The 18113-nt window shown below is 39.9% G+C and overlaps 1 protein-coding gene across 6 annotated transcripts in view; it reads right to left on the bottom strand.

The window, feature by feature from the left end:
- Positions 1-444: 444 nt before the first annotated feature.
- ASXL3 (ASXL transcriptional regulator 3) overlaps positions 445-18113 on the bottom strand; it is a 125562-nt gene continuing 107893 nt past the window's right edge. For all 6 annotated transcript variants that reach the window (XM_079302949.1, XM_079302944.1, XM_079302945.1 and 3 more), the window contains 2 exons: positions 11510-13445; positions 445-9129 (listed from right to left, as the gene is read on the bottom strand). In XM_079302949.1, the coding sequence (XP_079159075.1) occupies positions 5455-9129; positions 11510-13445 (5611 nt within the window). In that variant the 3' untranslated portion in view covers positions 445-5454. The remainder of the gene's footprint in view (positions 9130-11509; positions 13446-18113) is intronic.

The following is an 18113-nucleotide window of genomic DNA, read 5'->3' as shown; positions in this document are numbered from 1 at the left end:
CTGCTTTGAGGAATATAGCTTGGACTGGTTGCCTTTCATGCACCATGGACAGTTAATTTCTTCTGTTGTAGAATGGGAAATCAGGGAAGTGCATGCTGGGATGGTTGCTGTTGTTAAGGATGTTCTGGAAGGGGTTGCAGACAGAGGCAAAGCACTGAAATGCACCCAGCATAAACTACTCAAAGTAATGTAATCATTTTGATCCACTGTTCTACTTAAACAACTTAGTATACAACACCTAATTTTATTTTACTAGTATAAGATGTTTAATAATCGAATTACATCAGAAGTCAAACTTACATCATTGTAATTGAAAAATCCTTTACAAAGAGCTGATTTCTCTCTCACATTTCTAGTTCATCAACCTGTACATACAACAGACATGCACAAGGAGGATCTCCTGCCTAAGGCACTGAACTTAAAATAAATAAACAAATGACAATCATTATTTTATCTCTTTATTTTTTTTTTTCCAGAATATTTTAATATTGAAGCCCAAGTTGTTATTTTCAAGGGAAAGGGACAGGGGTAAGGAAAGGGAGAAACGTTATGAAGACAAATTATTTTATTTAATTTATGGTTTTGTGAATGGTCATTTCTGTAGGCAACAAAAGGTTGTTTTCTTAAAAAAAATAATAAAACAAACAGCACCATTAAAGAAAGCATGATCCCTGAATTCTAAACAAAACACTGTCTTGAAACACAAAACATTGCTAAAATGCTTGTTTCACCCTGTCACATCTGGTGGGGTAACAAAGCAAAGCATAACAGCATTAAACTGTAGCAATCTTGCTGAAACCAACTACACCCCCTTCTGAAAATTCAGAGAACCACTTTCCGAGCTTGTCCTGTGGGAGTAACATTTTCTTTGGTAGAGGACTGAAGGAGGGTATTTACTTCACTGAATGCGGATAGAAAAAGTATCTATGCACGTTAGGGATGTCCCCAGTAAATTTGTATTTCTCATGCATGTTAGGTATGAGTGGATTTCACATTGCTGTTACACTGCAGGAGTAATATTGCCCTATAAAGGCATAGAATGGCTAATGTTGAACAGATGTAAACATTCAGAATACTGACAAAAAAAAAAAAATACATACACACAAAAAACCCTGTACTGAAAATGTGAACCAAGTTAAGTTTCCATAAAGCAGAAAAAATATTTTACAGCAGTACAAGAGAATTATGGCAACAAAGTAAAGCACTTTTCTTGTAACATTCATGAACAGTACAAATACAACAAAGTTATTCTACTGACTAAATTATTTTTTAACTATCAAATATAGTACAAAGCGAAATATTATGTGCTATAAAAGAAGCAGCTCCTTAAATTAGACTAAAAAATGCTTTTTTTTTTTCCTTTTCGTTGGTTTTACAGTGACAAAGCATGATGACCGAAGACAACAGGATTTCATAGACTCAGAAACATTTAGCTACACAGGTCCATGATAAAGCCACTGAATATTTCTCTGGTTCCCCCAGTGTTCCGCAGAGCTACGGAAGACGAGGCGCTGCGCTGCTGCCAGGAGACTGCAGAAGCCATTCAGTGTTCAGAGCAGGGCCCTTCATGTGCTCAGCTAAAATGATCCCTTTTGGTGACACTTCTCAGCTCAGCTCGAGTGTTTATCCTGGTACTTCACCACACCTTGGAGAAACTGCTAAACCAGAGGCTACAATAACGATTCTGAAAATTGTGCGTGTGTTCATAAGGGGAAGGGGGTGCAGCATAAGGTAATTTTACTTCAGAAATTGCATTATAAAGCACCATATGCACCAGCTTAAAAACTGTGCAAGGAATTGCAGGGCCCTGAAAAACCATCTGCACCTTCTGTAGCTTACCCTGACAACATGCACCACCCTCAAAAAGAAAGCCTATAGTACAGAGAATATACCTTTCGCTTTATGGCTCAACCTTTATTTTTGTCTTTTAAATGCTATTTCGTGTACTAGATCTCAGCAGATAGATAAATAAAATGCAAACAGGGAGCATCCAGTTCACCATTTCTTAATTATTTTTTAACATTATTTCAAAGGGAGTTTCTGCTTGGAAAATTATTTTAGAACAGAAACACACAAACACACTCACTGCAAATGCCCTAACGTTATCTGCATATCTCACAGGTATGCAATAAAACAATAAAGAGGGAGGAAAGAAAAAAGTGTTTCTCCCTCTCACCCAAAAGTGCTGCTCCAGGGGTAGGAGTAGGGGGACAATTTTGGAGATTAAAAAAAAGAGAAAAGGTAAATTATTCATGCTGGACACTGGGAGACATACGTACGTACACACAAACACAGAGCAGTGTGTTCTTAAGTAATTCTTTCACCACTTTTCAGTGCATAAACTATTAACAACACACGGTGCAAACGGCATGGTCGTTAGAAAACACGATGACATTGAGCCTGGAACCTGAACAATCAAACAACAACAAAAAAAGGAGTAATTCAAAATTAACATCTAAATGTGACTGGGCTCTTACCAAAGGCCTAGGGTTGCTGCCCCCTAAGCATTTGTGTGATACCAAAATCCACGTAAGGTTTTCAGTCACGCTAGGATTCAATCAGGCTCTCACATCACCGTGGCTGCTTTTGAGTATTTTCATACCCTAAACCTAATCCGTAACAACACTTCACCACTGTTGCTAACTAATTGCTCGAATTTAATCCTGGTGCAACTCCAGTGACTCCAAAATGAAAGGAGTGGAACTGCACTATGGAAGAGTTTGGTCAGTTGTGTAATGTAACATAGCACCATCCAGTCTAATGCCATTGTAAATACATTTTATCATGACCTCACACATGCAAGTTGCAATCCTGATACAAAAATGACAATATGACATGAACGAGTGGCCTATCACATTAGTCACACTCTTACCCTTTGAACAAAGGAAAACTATGTTGTGGCTGGAATTTATTTCTGTATTATGTCAGTCAATACAAGAACTAGTTCAAGATGCAAGTACAAACAAATACTGACTTATGTGCTGTGGACAGGAAAACCTGAGCTAGAAATAAGGATTCCCAGCAGGCTTATATAAACATAGGTAAATAGAAGTCTAAGACTGGTTGCTCTTTTTTTTTTTTTTTTTTTTTTTTTCTTTTTAAATAGAAGATCCTAGCTCTACCAAGTATAAATACAATGCAATACAATTCCAATACAAAGGCTCCTCAACTACGAATCTGACATATATTAACTGACTATACTCATGCTTAGTCATGAGTATTGCCCAGTTGCTGTTTTGCCAGCTGCTGGCACAGCAGTGGATGCTAATTTTCACTTGGTTACTTTTAGGTTTCTGCTTGGCTGGCTTATTTTCCTACCAGAAGACCTGAAAGTGCTGAGAAGCCGTTCCTTAGTTCACATGTCATATTTAAGGAGCACTTTTTGTATAGAAAAAAGAAAGTATTATTGTATCAGCAACAAATTTGTTAGTCATTACAAATGGCCTTTGTACCACACAGTGTCAAAAATAATATTGATATGTTGCTAATTACAATAAAAGAGAACATCAAGGTGCACCATAAAGCTTCCTATGACAGGAATGTATGTTGTAGATATTCCAGCTCACTTTTAAGACAACAAACGGCAATTATCATGTTTGTGAAAATGGTCCCGCTAGAAAATAAATATGGTTCCTTCATTCAGCAGAACCTCACTAATACACCCCAGAGTCAGGGAGACCAGTTACAGCTGATGAAAAGTACACAAACAAAGATCAGATAAAAGAAGTATGCTCTAAAATACAGCATACTTTTAATTTCTTAAATGTAGCTCTGTCATTCACATTAGTACTTCAGAATGCAACAGTTCACTGCAGGATAAAACCAAGCTGTCTAACATCTCACACGCTGCTACTATACTGCTCTCTTAAAACTGTGCAAGGAACATCAGTTTTCTTGGGCAGGCTGTAATGGTCTTTGGATTAGTGAGGTTCTACTGTGATGGTAAAAAAAAAGTTTCTCTTGATGCTGACATTTGGGCAGACCCAACACATATTGGCAGATGGATGACCTGAACTCCACATGTTTCATTCTTGAAGTGGGAGTAAAAAAACCCCAAGGTGTTTTCACCTCCCCAGCAACTGCATGTGCTTTATCCCTTTACAATATTTTCCTTTTAGGTGAATAGGACTCCAAAATCACTGTTTTTCTTTTTTGCTTTTATGGTGGCTAGCACATCTGGAATGCAGCTATAGTCCTGAAGGTAAATACAGTACTGGATAACTACTGAAGGTTACTTTAAAGATGCAGTATCCCTTTTAAAAATACACTTTGCTTCCAAATTTCTAAAAGGGGTCTGACTTCCTCTGATAAAAAAAAAGAAAGCCAGTGTTGTAAGTACTTCTAAGAATTACTTCAAATGGCAAAACTCTCAGATGTTAATTAAATAGATTAACACACAAGAGGAAAAAGAAATTATAAGCCAACATTCAACCAATAAGCAATTAAGATCTTGCCTTATTCATTCATCAGAAGAATGCATCATTTTTAGGCCACAGAAAGGCTACAACCTCAAGAACCAATGACCTATGTCTGACCTTATTTTTCTATATATTTGGGACTGACAAGCCTAGTGGACAGATTAGAGAGACAAATACAAATAAAGACCATTTGAGTGAGAAACAGGAAGAGAAAAGAGGTTTCTAATCTCCTGCAGAGAAGTTACCTTCTCCAGACTCTACTGAAGCCAATGTGTTTCCAGTGTTGGTCCTGCTAACTCATCACATATACAAATGTTTCTCAAGGAATCAACAAAGAAGAGATGATGAGTAAGATTTGAGTTCCACAGTCCCTGGCAGGCACATAAGGAAACTTCTCTAACAACTTAAATTCTTCTTTTAAATTTCTTGTGTTAGGTGAAGTGACTATATTTTAGCCACAGATAGTGAAAGTCAATTAAAGAAAACAATCTTGTCACCACAAAGACTGCAAACTGACTTAGAAGCTACGATGGTCGGCACCCCGCACCTTGCCACTACCCCACTCACACCAGTTGCTGTTCAGTGTGTTATTCATTCTGCATAGTTACTCCACTTCTTACAGTGCTATTCTTCCACTGATCTTTAACCTGCAGCTCGTATCAACTATCAAACAGTGGAGAAAAAAATGTGCTGCACTTTGTGCAAATAAATAGAAGCTACGAATGACATGCATTAATGCATTTTTCTTTTTTTTTTTTTCAGCACAGCAAGAGAGCTCATAGATGCTTCAGTAACAAGGCTATCTTTTATTTTTGAAACTACTTCTATAGGTTTCCTCTTCTTCCCAGAAAATGGCACTCAGGCAGAATAACTAAGTTCTGAAAGCACCATGTAGAAGAAAAAAAAAATAGTTAAAAAAAGAAAAAAATCAATCCACTAATTGCGAACCATTAGTGGCCTAAACTGTTCAAATTTCTATGTTCCTTTGTCCTGCTCTCCCACACTGCTAAGGGATACTGCATCTTTGAGTCAGCTCCTACCGCACCACCAGGCAAGCTACACAGAGTTTGGAAGGCCCAATGCAGTCATCATGACAGAAGGCTCCGCAGCCTTTGCACACGATCATGGCTTTCAGCCTGCAGGAGCATTTCAGTTCCAGCTCATCGGCGTTGCTGCTGTCAGCAAATTTCTGAACCGGGATCTGCGCGTTCTGGTTTGACAGGCCTGTGGCAGTGTTTGAACCACTTCCTAAAATCCCAATCGATTTCTCAATTGCAGATGCTGCCCTTTTGAAACTTGTGCTACCAAAGTGTATTGTTGGATAATTTCCACAGAGCTGCTGCTGCTGCTGCTGTGGGTGCTGCGTCTGTATTTTCTGAGCAGCAAGTTGGGTAAAAGGCTTCTGTGGCTCAGAAAGTAAATAGGAAGAGAAATCTGCATTTTTTAATGCAAATGCTTTTAACTGTTCTTTCACTTCATTTTGATCATAGGAAGCTTGTTTCATGCCCAGTTCGCAGCTGCTGCTTAAACCTTCCTCAAAAGAAATAGGTTCAGATTTTATATTGCTACAGATGCTTGCTGGCTGAGGCCAACTAAGTCTTTTAGTGGTTTCCATAGTAACTGTCGGTTGTTTTTGATCAGAGGGGACTTCTGCATTTGGGTGAGGTGGGGGAGGAGGTGGCAGGGGCGGAGGGGGAGCAGGGGGATGCACTAACGTTTTACTCTGCAGAGTTTGAGAGGCACTGGCAATGTCATCACCTTCCTTAATTTGAGTATTAGGAGAAAACACACTTCCTAGCCTCAGCTGGTGAGCTGCCGTAGAAATATTCACATCTCCCAAACCCTTCTGTTCCAGGTGTCTGCTAAAAGCAAATGCGTTGCAGCCAGGTGGGCCTTTTGAAGTAGTTTGCAACAAAGCTGCCGTAGGAATGGGGCCTCTTGCAGCCATGGACATTTGGTAAAAATGCTGTCTGTGTGAGGTACTGGCTTCTGCATGAAAGCTGCCATTTTTATCAATGTGAAATAAGCTCTGCTGGAAACTGCATGAAGGCAACGGCCTCTTCTGCTGCTTGATCTCTGGGCTGTGAGCGATCCGGCTCTGAATGGCGTGTTTGTTAAGCCACTCCTGCTTAAATGGCTGTCCATGCCCTAGCTGATTCATGCTGGAACTAATTACACAAGGAGCCACTTTAACATCTGTGTCCATTGACACCTTCCCAGGCTCACATTTAATTTGAGCATGTTCCCCCATAGTCCTGGCCATCCTCTTTTTCGGATGGTTTTCACGCTTTCTGATTTGTAGCGGGGCTATGCTGCCTGCTGTAAATCCTTTACCATCTGGATTAGGAGAATTGGAAGCATGTTCAACAATATTTCTCTCAGCCACTACTGTTTTACATACTGAGGTAGTTTGCAAAGGCAGGGGAAGCCTGTTAATTTCTAGTTTGGCTCCTGATCTGGGCTGCGGCAGCACTTTTTCTAAAGGCAGATTGCCTTGCAGTAACTGTGTCACTAAGGGATTGTTGGCCTCCACTGACGACAAGCGACAGCTAGAGCCCCCGGCACTCGTCACTCTCTTTAGGGTTTCTGTTGTCAGGGACAGGGAGTCTTCCATGGAGTCCATGATGGATGTCTTGGAGGTCTGCGGTGGCTGCACACTCGTGGCTATTTCTGCAGTCTGGGCAGGCATTTCAGGTCCTGTAAAATCCTCAGTGTCCATCCTGAAGCACTTGTCAGACTCATGAGTCTCTGATTTAACAGGAATGGCAACGCTTGTCAGAAGACTCCTGGACTGCAGTTCTGACATTTGTGTGTAACTGGAAGGTTCGCTTTTGACATTTTTCAAACAGTTTTGCTCCGCGTATTCCTTATGCTTACCAGAGGTAAGATGGCTGACCACTGGCTGGTCTGTATTCATTGCCTCCTCATCACGCCAACAAATTCTATTGTTAGTGTTGTACTGATTGGCACAGGCAGCATTGGCTTCGTTTTTCAGTGTTGAAGGGCCTCTTAGGTGCTCAGCAAAGCCTTGACTGGTAGTAACCACCTCAATTAATTTATCTTGAGGAGCAAGAGGCACTTCTCGAAGACTTGAACAACCTGCCTGCAAGTTTTTGCTGTCATGCTTTGCTGTAATGGCAATAAAGCTGGAGCTGTGCTCAAGGTTTTCATTAGTGACCACTTCAGGCCTGCTTATGACAGACACCTGAGGACAGGCTATACTTGGTAAGGCAGCTTCTGTCCTTACAGGTCTGCTCTGCAGGTCAATGCTGTTCTCTGCGTTTTCAATAGAGGAAGAAAGTGAGAGACTGGAGTTCTGGTTCGTAGTGTGGTCAACAATGACTTTACAAGGTATAGACCTATTCATGGCAGTTTGTGTAAAGCCCAGTGGATGAGATTTACCAGAGAGATCCATCCGGTTCCGTGCTCCAGAGCTCTTTTCTAAGAGATCTGCACTCAATTTAGTAGCGTTATCGTAAGAGCTTATTGTCACCATGTTACCAGTAAACATTGAAATGGGTGGCCTTGCAACAGAATCTGCTGCAGCCAGGGCCTCACTGCAGCTTAAAGCTGACCTGGCAGTGGTGTGGATGGAGACAGCGCTCTGCTCGCTACACCCGCTTATGGCTATCTTATCAGGAGGAAATCTGCTGGTAGTCCCCACTGGGGGAATCAGCACAGAACTACCAGAGAGATGATTTGGCAAGTTAGTTGCAATAGATGAAGCTGGCACTGTGGCATAATGACCGGAGACTGCGTTATTCACATTGCTACTGGGTACTGGCAACCTTTTGTCATCGATGGTGTTTGATAAGACTGTGTTGTCTATGGAGACTGGAACATTACTGTTATCAATACATTTTGGTCCAACAGTTATGCAGGGAGTATCAGCCCCTTGGATGGTTTTCAGCATATTTATATTACAGGCTGAAATTGCTGTGTTTGTGCTGTCAACAGACATTAACACAGAGGATTTATCAACAGAACTTGCAAAAGAAAGTTCTTTAATTGCTCCAGACATAGCAGTGCTGCAAACACACACAGAGACTGAACTTTTATTATAAAGCACTGGCACACTGTTACTTTCAGTAGAGGTAGATGAAATAATTTTCTCACACAATTGTGGCACAGGTATATTTTCATCAGAACTGTGCACAGATATCTCAGTAGCAGTTTCTGGTAATGTAGCTGTGTTAAGGGACTGCTGCAATAAAGTGGTAGTCTCACGGTGATGAGAAGACTTGTTGCTAGGGGACCTGCAGTTAGGATTAACTATAATGACACCAGTAGAACCTTCAATCTTTGTGTCAGTAGTCGTTGGTATCTCCAGAGATGAGGTACTACTTTCCTTTGAGCTGAACTGTGACTTTGATTCTTTATTAGTCTGGAGTAAATGAGCTCTGGCTTGATGCTTTGCAAACAGCTTGGCCTTTGTTTGCTCCTTGATGTGTGCCAGTGTTCTTGTCTTTCCACCTTCGCATGGGGTCCCCATTGCACCAGAGACTATGCTGGCAGCTGCTGCCACGGCTGCTGCAGCTGCAGCTTCTCTTTGGGCTCTTGCTTGCTGAGCTCTTGCTTTGATATCTGCCAGAGTTCTAGCCCCAGTGTTTCTCCCAGTGCTGACTGATGTACTTGAGGAAACTCGAGGTTCTGGTTTAGAAACAGGTTGGCTCTTGATGATAAAAGGTGGTCCAATTTTTGAAAGCTGAATCTAAAGGAAGGAAAAAAAAAAACAAACCAGTGAATTTTAATGAGATCATCAACTCACTAAAATAACCAGCTATCTCTAAGGGTCAGAGAAAGGTAATGACAGGAATTACTGTTCAATGCAGGTGGACAGAAAACTGCTAAAACTTAATGATATTTATGCTTCAATATTTTATCATCCTCCAGAGTGAATAACTGACACCTGTATTAGCCTACTCGCACTGATCCTTCTGACAGGAAGGAAGATTGAACTGGACAACAACATGATGCTTATCAGATACAATTTGTCAGATCTGTTTTATATTCAGTGCATCTACCTGAGATGATCAGCAAGACTCGTGCAGTGACACTGGACAAGAACCTGCAAGAAACCCCTTCCAGCAAACATGAAAAAGTAACGATGATGTAGTGCCTTTCTCCTTGGTCACCAGTGATTAAGGCATCAGGAACAGCCTGTGTTTTGTTTATAAACAGATAACAAATCTTTCCATTAGATAGGATGCAGTGATATCTACACTGAGCCTGTTTTCCAACTTCCACGATGGAGGATTTAAGAGGTATAAAAGAGGTGAGTCACTACAGGATACACCTTTCCTTTACTCACTTGCATTTTTAAGAGACTTGCTTTAGTACATCCCTAGATAACTTCTACATTACTTCTCTTCAAAAATTAAATCCTCAAGACTATAAATAATAAATCCACAAATATTAAAAATTTAAATACCTACCACTCTAAGCAAAATAATAACCTGTAAAATCACTGGAATTATTAGGATGTTTCCAATTAGGCATATATTTTTTCAGGGTTAAGAATCTTGGAACTACTTTGTAACTCACACACTCTCTCAGCATACCCCAAGGCTGGTAAAAAAAAAATTCCATTTCTTAAAATGGACATATGTCTACTGGTTGTCCCTAGCAATAGGACCTAGTGGTTAATGCTGTGACTCATCTTCTGAAAGGAACTGAGAGGAAAACCAGGTAGTATTTGTAGAAAAAGTAGTCATAAGATATGATGAAATGTGATAGCCATATAACAGAATGACTTAGAAGAACTGGGGTTCTTTTTTCTTCCTTTAATTACAAAGGATAGGGGTTTGTTAGTGAGATGATACAAGAGCCAAATATTTGTTACACAAAAAGCACACTAGAATGGACTGCCCACAATTCTTCATAACATTCTGCTTTTGGTTTCAGAAGCAACTCTTTCCAGTTACCACTCTGCACTACAAGAACTCCTGGAGCTCTAAGTGTTTGGTTATTTTCTTCATTATTATTATAGTAATGACCTTTTTTTATTCCCTAGTGATCTATATTCCTTTATGCTTAGAGAGTTATTAGAATTTATTAGGCTAGACAGACACCTTCCAAATATGAAAGAATATCACTAAGCTCAGAATGGAGCAGACTTCTAATTGCATCACTGCTCTTAAAAATAAATTAGCTGAAATATGCTTCTGCACTAGTGATTAAAGCAGTTAGTCTATTTGCCCTCCCGGCCATATTAAAAATGTTCAGTGACTGCACCAGTTAAAAATAAATGCAGAAAAGGGCATTTCTGAATAATCAGGAACTAGTATTGCAAAGTCAAGGGCTTAAATGCAGTAAATTGGATCTTAAACTTGGCTGATGTCATCAAGTATGAAATTAAAAGGGTCAAAACACTGAGCCTATATATAACTGAATCCAAAGAACTCTCTGTTATGAAAAAACTCCTTTCAACTGAAATATACTTCCTTACATAGCAGAATAATACACATAAAAGTGTTTGCTTAGGTGGTGGTTTGGTTTTTTTTTACCTTTTGCTTTGCCATTAACAAAGGTATCTATATATATATAAAAATAAGATACTTCCCCCTGATAGGTCTCTGTTTCCAGTTAATTCTACAGGGAGATTTTATATTTCAGCCTACCCCAAGCCTTGGGCTTGCAAAAGGATCTTCAACTATTCTGACTCTTGGTTCTCTGGCTGGATTAAGGTGCTGGTTGTTTTTCTAAGTGCTGGTTATGACAACATTTATTAGTCATGCTTGCTGGAGAAGACATCCACAGAAGAACAAGCACAAAATACAGATGGCCAGTTAAAAAAGCAAGTGCTGCATGTGACTGATGGGGAAGATCTTGAATTAGATTAAGTCATGGATGCTGGAGAGCTCTTCCACACACAAATTCAATTTTTTTAGCAAAGACCCCTACTGAACTACTGTAGATATATCTGTATCAGAAGTAATTTGCCATGGTGGAAATGAAATAGTAAGGCAAAACCATCAGTATTAACAGCCCTTATACATCCCCCGAAAATACACCATGCACTGTGCCTGTATGCAGTTCATAGAGGGACATAATAAACCTTTTGTTTCCAAGCCACCCTGTTTATTCATTACCTTAAGGGGTGGAACTCGGGGTTCCTCTCTGGGTGGCTGTTCTTTATCAGATGGACTTGTTGATGAAGCATTACGACTAGGCAGATCATCATCTATTCTAGCTCTCTTCTCTTTACAGATTCCAAAACTGTGCTGTTCTGCTGTTTTCCTCTTTGGGATCTCTGGGTCTCTACTTTCATTTCTTGCTTCTGGTGATTTTGTGGGTTCTAAAGACTTGGAAGAATGTGAACTCTCTAGGCGACTCTGGGTGCTGCCTGTTAGCTTGTGAGATTTACTTCTGCACACTTCAGAGAACGTAGCTTTCTCTAGAGAGGAGGTATATAGTTTATCATGTGACTTTGATGGAAGCAATTCCATATTTTTGCCAAGTGATCCTTCTGATAAGACAGATACCTCTGAGGGCAAGAGTGTACCTTTCTTGTCACCTCTTTGCTGAACGCTGTGATTTTTACTTTTGATCACCTCTGGAGGAGTGTGTTCTGGGATGGCTGCAATGTAGGATTTCTCAGTTTCAGGATGTGACTTACATGGCTGATGACTGAGGCTTTTGCTTTGGGACTCTTCCAATACTGAAGTATCAGGTGTAATTGTTAGTGGACCAACTTTCATATTTTCAGGGGCACTCTGAAATTGTTTTGGCTGAACAAGATTCTCTTCTTGAACCACCTTAGGAATGACAGAGACTTCCTCTTTCAGAGTGGGAAGGGAGTCTTCCAACAAACACGGTGATTTCCTTTGTTGCAGAGTAAGTCTTTCACTGCTTGGGGAATTAGAAACTGGAGATATCTCTGATGGAAGAGGCAAACTGTTTGTCACAAATGTTTCAGAAGTTAGAAGAACAGAAGATACTGAAGATGTTTCTGATGTTAAAGGCAAATCAGACATTGGAGATGTTTCTGATGTTAAAGGTAAATTAGAAGCTGGTGATGCCTCTGATGTTAAAGGTAAACTTGACATCAAAGATGCTTCTGAGGTTACAGGTGAGGTGGACATTGGAGAGATTTCTGACATTAAGGGTGTGTGCAAGTTTTCATCACTGGCCTTTTGCTGAATATCACCTTCAGTGTTTTCAGAACTGGACACTTCAGATGAGCAAGCTGTTTCAAGAGATGCTGGAGTACAGGGTTCCTCTGAAGTCGACTGAGTGTCTCCTCCAGGAGAGGCAATACAAACTTCTGGACTTCCAGAGGAAAAGGAAGTTTCAGAAATACATGCATTCTCAGACAACTGCTCCTCAGGGTCACTGTGAAGCTCCATGTCCACTGCAATGCCTCCACCAGTGAACAGGGAGCCTTCCAGAGCAGCACTTTGCATTTCTGGCACAATTAGCTCTTTTGCAGACTCAGAATCCTTCTCAGCTGTACCGCTGACAGAGTTTGTGGATGAAGCTGATTGTGCTGGTGATATGCAATCCTCCAGCTGATCTATCACAACTGACATCTCCTCCTGAGGGCATTCTGACTTCAACTCTGCTTTAATTTCAATGTGAGATACAGTATCAGTTACATCATTCATCGTGACACAGGACTCAGTGCTGTCTGCAAGCTGTACTGCCTCTGTTTCCTCATTTGTGCCAGCTGGACTTACAGACTCCTCAGAAAACTCGTGTTCTGGCTTATGGTTCTCCTCTTGGCATTCACAAATACTTGTCTCAACCTCTTCAGCAATTTCCTCCTGAATGACTGACTCTTCAGGGATCAGTATATCCTCAGAATCCGCTGTTAGATCCTTGACAGGAACCTGTTCCATGTTAGATGGACTATAATCTCTCTCTGGTAAAGGTGGAGCTTTAGCACCTTTCTCCTTTTTATCCTCAAAGTTGGCTTGCTTAGAAGGACCAGGTGTGCCAGAAGATTCACACAAAGAATTGCTTTCATCTTCATCATTGTTCTGCACTGCAGTGAGCTTTGTTGATTCTCCTCTAGACATTCCCAACCTAAAGAAAAACAGGAATTAAAATATGTATTTCCATCACATTAAGGATAAGGGAAGAGGCAAACTTTTGTTATCCACAATTTTTATTTCCAAAACCCACATATTTTCTAGTTCAAAATATTGGCTTGCTTAAGTGGTAGCTAACTAATTTATATACAGTTTTATGTATTTTGTATTTTGGGAACCTAACTACAGAGATTTTCTTACAAGAGTTAAAAACCATGACTATTTCTAATATAAATAATCTCTCTGTTTACAATCCTGGTCTGGTTGTATTTTTATTTTTAGGGGTTTTTTTGTTTGTTTTGTGGGGTTTTTTTTGGGGAGGGGTGTTTGTTTGTTTGTTTGTTTGTTTGTTTGTTTTTACAATACCAGTGCAATATTGCAAGACTGGTATAGCAGCCATTGCAGAAGAAATGCACAACTGCATCTCCTTCTAGTGGGAACAGTTGTAAAGGAAATCCCTTTTTCCCTCCTTCAACTGCTTTTAGGTCAACACAGCCAGCAATATGACAGAAGTTTAACATTCTTAAGGAGCTAAACCACATATTTGCAATCTAACCATTCACTCTCAGGAATGAAGTGCAAAGGAACCATGTATAGTATGCATGTTTCTGAGGATTTTCTTAGCTTTCATCCTGAAAATACTAGTTTTAAAAAAAGTTTTATTACTTCAGCAGAATTTTAAAATCCACAAAAAACCCAAAACAAAACTAAGACCAAGAGATGAAAAAAAAAGGGTTGTTTTAAAAAGTTTATCTGCTCTGACATCCTCCTTCCTTCTAAGGCCAGTGGGAGTACAGACATTCAGCACCTTTAGTAAGATTTGCAAAGCAGACTTTATGCCTCAGCAATTCCATAATAGTAGAAAATACACAAAAGCCTGGTGGGAGGCCTTAAAAGAAATTTCATGGTCTTAAGGATCTTCTAATCTACTAAACAGATCTCTGTTATCATTTTAATCAGAAAATAAAGAATAAAATGGAAACAAGCAAGCATAAAAGATATTCAGAAGTTATGGAAGCAAAATTGCTTGTCAGTGTGTACCCAGAGGACACAAAGATACAAAAGCCTATTCAGATGAAAGTACAAAACATATAAAAAACCAAAATCTGTGGTTGTGCACTTTAAAAATACTGCACAGATGTATTACAGTGAGAGCTGTAAACACAAAAAAACCAAAAACCCAAACCAACCCAGCCTGGAACTGGCATCCCAAAAAGTACACCTAATTATTAGTATTGCCTACTAGTAGACACTAATCATGAGCAAAGTCTCCCTATGGCACCAATACGCTGAGGAAGGATCCTCTAGAGAGCAATTCAGAGCAGCAAATTCACAATTCCAACATTAATGCATTCCAGAAGATGTGTCTTTCTGACTAGAAGTTCCCCATATAGTCTAAGTTTAGGTTATAAGTTTAGCAAAGTTTAGTTTACCAAAGTTTTGGTGAGTAACTTCCTCTAAAATTCCTTCTGTTAAGGAGCCAAAGTTATCTCAGAAAGATGAGAAGGGAAAACAAATCCACTCCACTACTGAAAACTGAATGAATGGTCTATTTTCTCTAGCTGGGTTACATCATGAAAAGATATTGCTTGATGATTATCTTTATGGATTGAAAATCAGCAAAGGAATGAAGGACTGGATAAAGGTGAATGAAACTGTCACACAGACGCTACACAAATACACACATTCTAGAAACATATTGAAGATAAAGAACTGTAAGGGAAATAAGATAAAGCAGATTAAGGCCAGCAGAACACGTACTGAATCTTAATAGTTTTTTCAATATTTGAAATACTACTATGCTGAAGAAGAAACTGAAGAAAAATGCTTTCTAAAGAAGGCTCAAGATCAGCATGTTTAAGGCAATCTCAGATTGCAAAATAAACAGCTGATCTGTCTTCTCCCTCAGAGTAAAAGACACCCAAAGTTTGCAAAACAGCACAAAAATATCACAAATCAGCGGCAAGCAGATTTCAATGAAAGTGCTAAGGACAGGATTCAACTGGTAGAGCAAGGGCACTCAGTCATCCACTAAAAAACCCCAAAAAGCTACTCAAGGATATTTGAATGCTGATATTCTAGTATTGTGAGAAAAAAAAAAAAAAACAAACAAAAAAAACAGTAAGAAAAAGATTAAATCAGAAAAAAAAATTTGGAGACAGTCTACACAAAATTAAAACATTGATACAGCTGATAGTACTATCCTATACTACTATGTAACTCTCAAAAATGAGAAATGAAATAATATATTGACATAATAGAGTCCAGCCCTTGCAATCTTGGGGCAACAAGCCAGAAGAATGTGGATTTCTAGCAACATACATCAGCAGATCCTAGATAAATGACTGCAGAATAAGATTTTGTATTTTGAGGAAAGTCAGAGAGAGGAAAAATGAACAAACATGAGGAAGTGGAAAAAGAACAGAAATGGATGGAAGTAAACTGCAACTGACAGTGCCACGATAAACAGCCTGGGTACAGATAAGAGCAAACACAAGATGCAATGTGTAGAGCTAACAGGGAAAAAGCACTCTAAAGTCTTTTATTGCCATCAACTGTGGAGTATATAAAAATGTTTTCAGAGATTCTGCATCTAGTAATGGTCCTTCTCTAAGTAGAAGGTGAAACTTGAATTTACTTCAGGAATTTAGAAGATCAAATTCTCTTAAGTCAGAGGAAAAATACTACTCTGATTGTAAAGTGAGAAAGTTAGACTGCAAGACAGGTTCATTTTGCAGACAGTGCATGTGAGAAACAGCTCAGGGATGCTTACAAATTCTGCTAGTTCAGTCAAATCAACATAGCTGAAAAGAAACAAAGCCTAATCATAGTGAAAGCTAGTTTAAAAACCAAAGTGAAAAAAGTCAAGAGAATCATAGTCACAGGACATCCTGACTTGAAAAGGATCCTCAAGATCACTGAGTCCAACTCTTGCCCCTGCACAGGACTCCCCCATGAACCAACATAAGGTGGAAGCTACAGAAAAAAATACCATTCAGTCAGTAAACAATGAGGAAAAGGACTTAAAGTCAGCAAAGTACATCTGCCTATATACAAGCCAAAGACAAGAATGTAAGTGAAACAATGCAAGCAGGGGAAAGGGCAGGGAGACCAGATACAATACTTCAGTCAAAATAGAAATTATGTGGAATATGACATTTTGCATAACAATGTTGATGTGAGATACCTCTGAAACCAAATGACATGTATCATCACAGACTGAGCAATCACTGCCAACCACTATGGCATCCAGCATTCAGCCAGCCCAGCAGGACTGCTGGCTCTGCAGAATTATGAGCATCATTCTCTGTGCATGTGACAGGCATTTTTGACTAAGGAACACCAGTACTGCTGGTAATAAACTTCTACTTCTTGTGGAAGGCCCTACATCTGTATCTTACACAGCCTTTTCCTACATGAAAGGTTAGTCACAGACTCTTCTCTTGACATGCATAATGAGAAGCCATTATGCTCTTTATCTGAAAACCTAACCTATTTTTTTGATACTAAAAGGATCAACACCTGGACTAAACTGAAGTCTCAAAGCTGTTTACTAAGAAATTAAGCACTTTACAATAAGACAGTTTGACACACGAAGAGCCTACAATTTCCATTATATGTAAAGATAAGGTTCTGTAGAAAAATACAGTGGGGGAAAGCATCTAGCAAAGATGCACAAAATAAAACACTAAAATGGATCTGTCCATTTCTTGCCTCATTTTCACTACATTCCCAGTAGTCCAAAGCAGAAGATTGTGAGAAGTAGTACTGTTACTGCAGAAACATTTTAGTTAATCTTTAAGATAATCAGTTACATGAAGGGTTTCCTGTGCCTTGGATTTCTTAAGTGAAAAACATCTGACAGCAAAACTAAGACAACTTATGTAATGATAGCTCCCATTGAACAAATTTTCTGCTAAGTATTATGCATACATTCGATTGAGTAGATGGTGAGGTAGATTGAGAACTGACAGAATGGCAGACTCAGACAGTTGTAATCACTGGCACAGGGTGTATTTGGAGGCCTGTCACTAGTGGTGTCCCCCAGGCTCAATAGTGGGCCAATATAATTTAACTTACTCATCAATGACTTGGATGAAGGGGTAGATGCCTTCTCAGCAAGATCAGTGACAACACAAACCTGAGATAAGTGGCTGATACACCAGAGCCTGTGCAACCCTTCAGAAGGACCTTGACAGGTGGGAAAGGTGGGCAGAGAAGTGTCTGAAATTCAGCAAAGGCAAGTGCAGGGTCCTACACCTGGGGAGGAATAACTCCAGGCACCAGCACAGGCTGGGGGCTGCCCTTCTGAGGAGCAGTTCTGTGGAGAAGGACCTGAGGGTCCTGGTGGACAATGAGCTGTCCATGAGCCAGCAGGGTGCCCTGGTGGCCAAGGTGATCAATGGTATCCTGGGAAGCATTTAGGAAGAGCATTCCAGCAGGTTAAGGGAGGTGCTCCTGCCTCTCCTCTGTGCCCTGGTGAGGCACATCTGGAGTGCTGTGTCCAGTTCTGCCTCCTTGGTACAAGAGAGACATGGAGCTTCTAGAGATGGTCCAGTGGAGGGCAACAAAGGTGATTAAGGGGCTGCAGCATCTCTCTTAGGAGGACAGGCTGAGGGAGCTGGGCATGTTCAGCCTTGAGAAGAGACAACTGAAAGGAGAC

Source organism: Erithacus rubecula (assembly GCF_903797595.1).
Source record: "Erithacus rubecula genome assembly, chromosome: 3".
Classification (NCBI taxonomy): domain Eukaryota; kingdom Metazoa; phylum Chordata; class Aves; order Passeriformes; family Muscicapidae; genus Erithacus; species Erithacus rubecula.
Note: the sequence above shows the minus strand (reverse complement) of the source record. Positions and strands in the feature narration are given on the sequence as shown.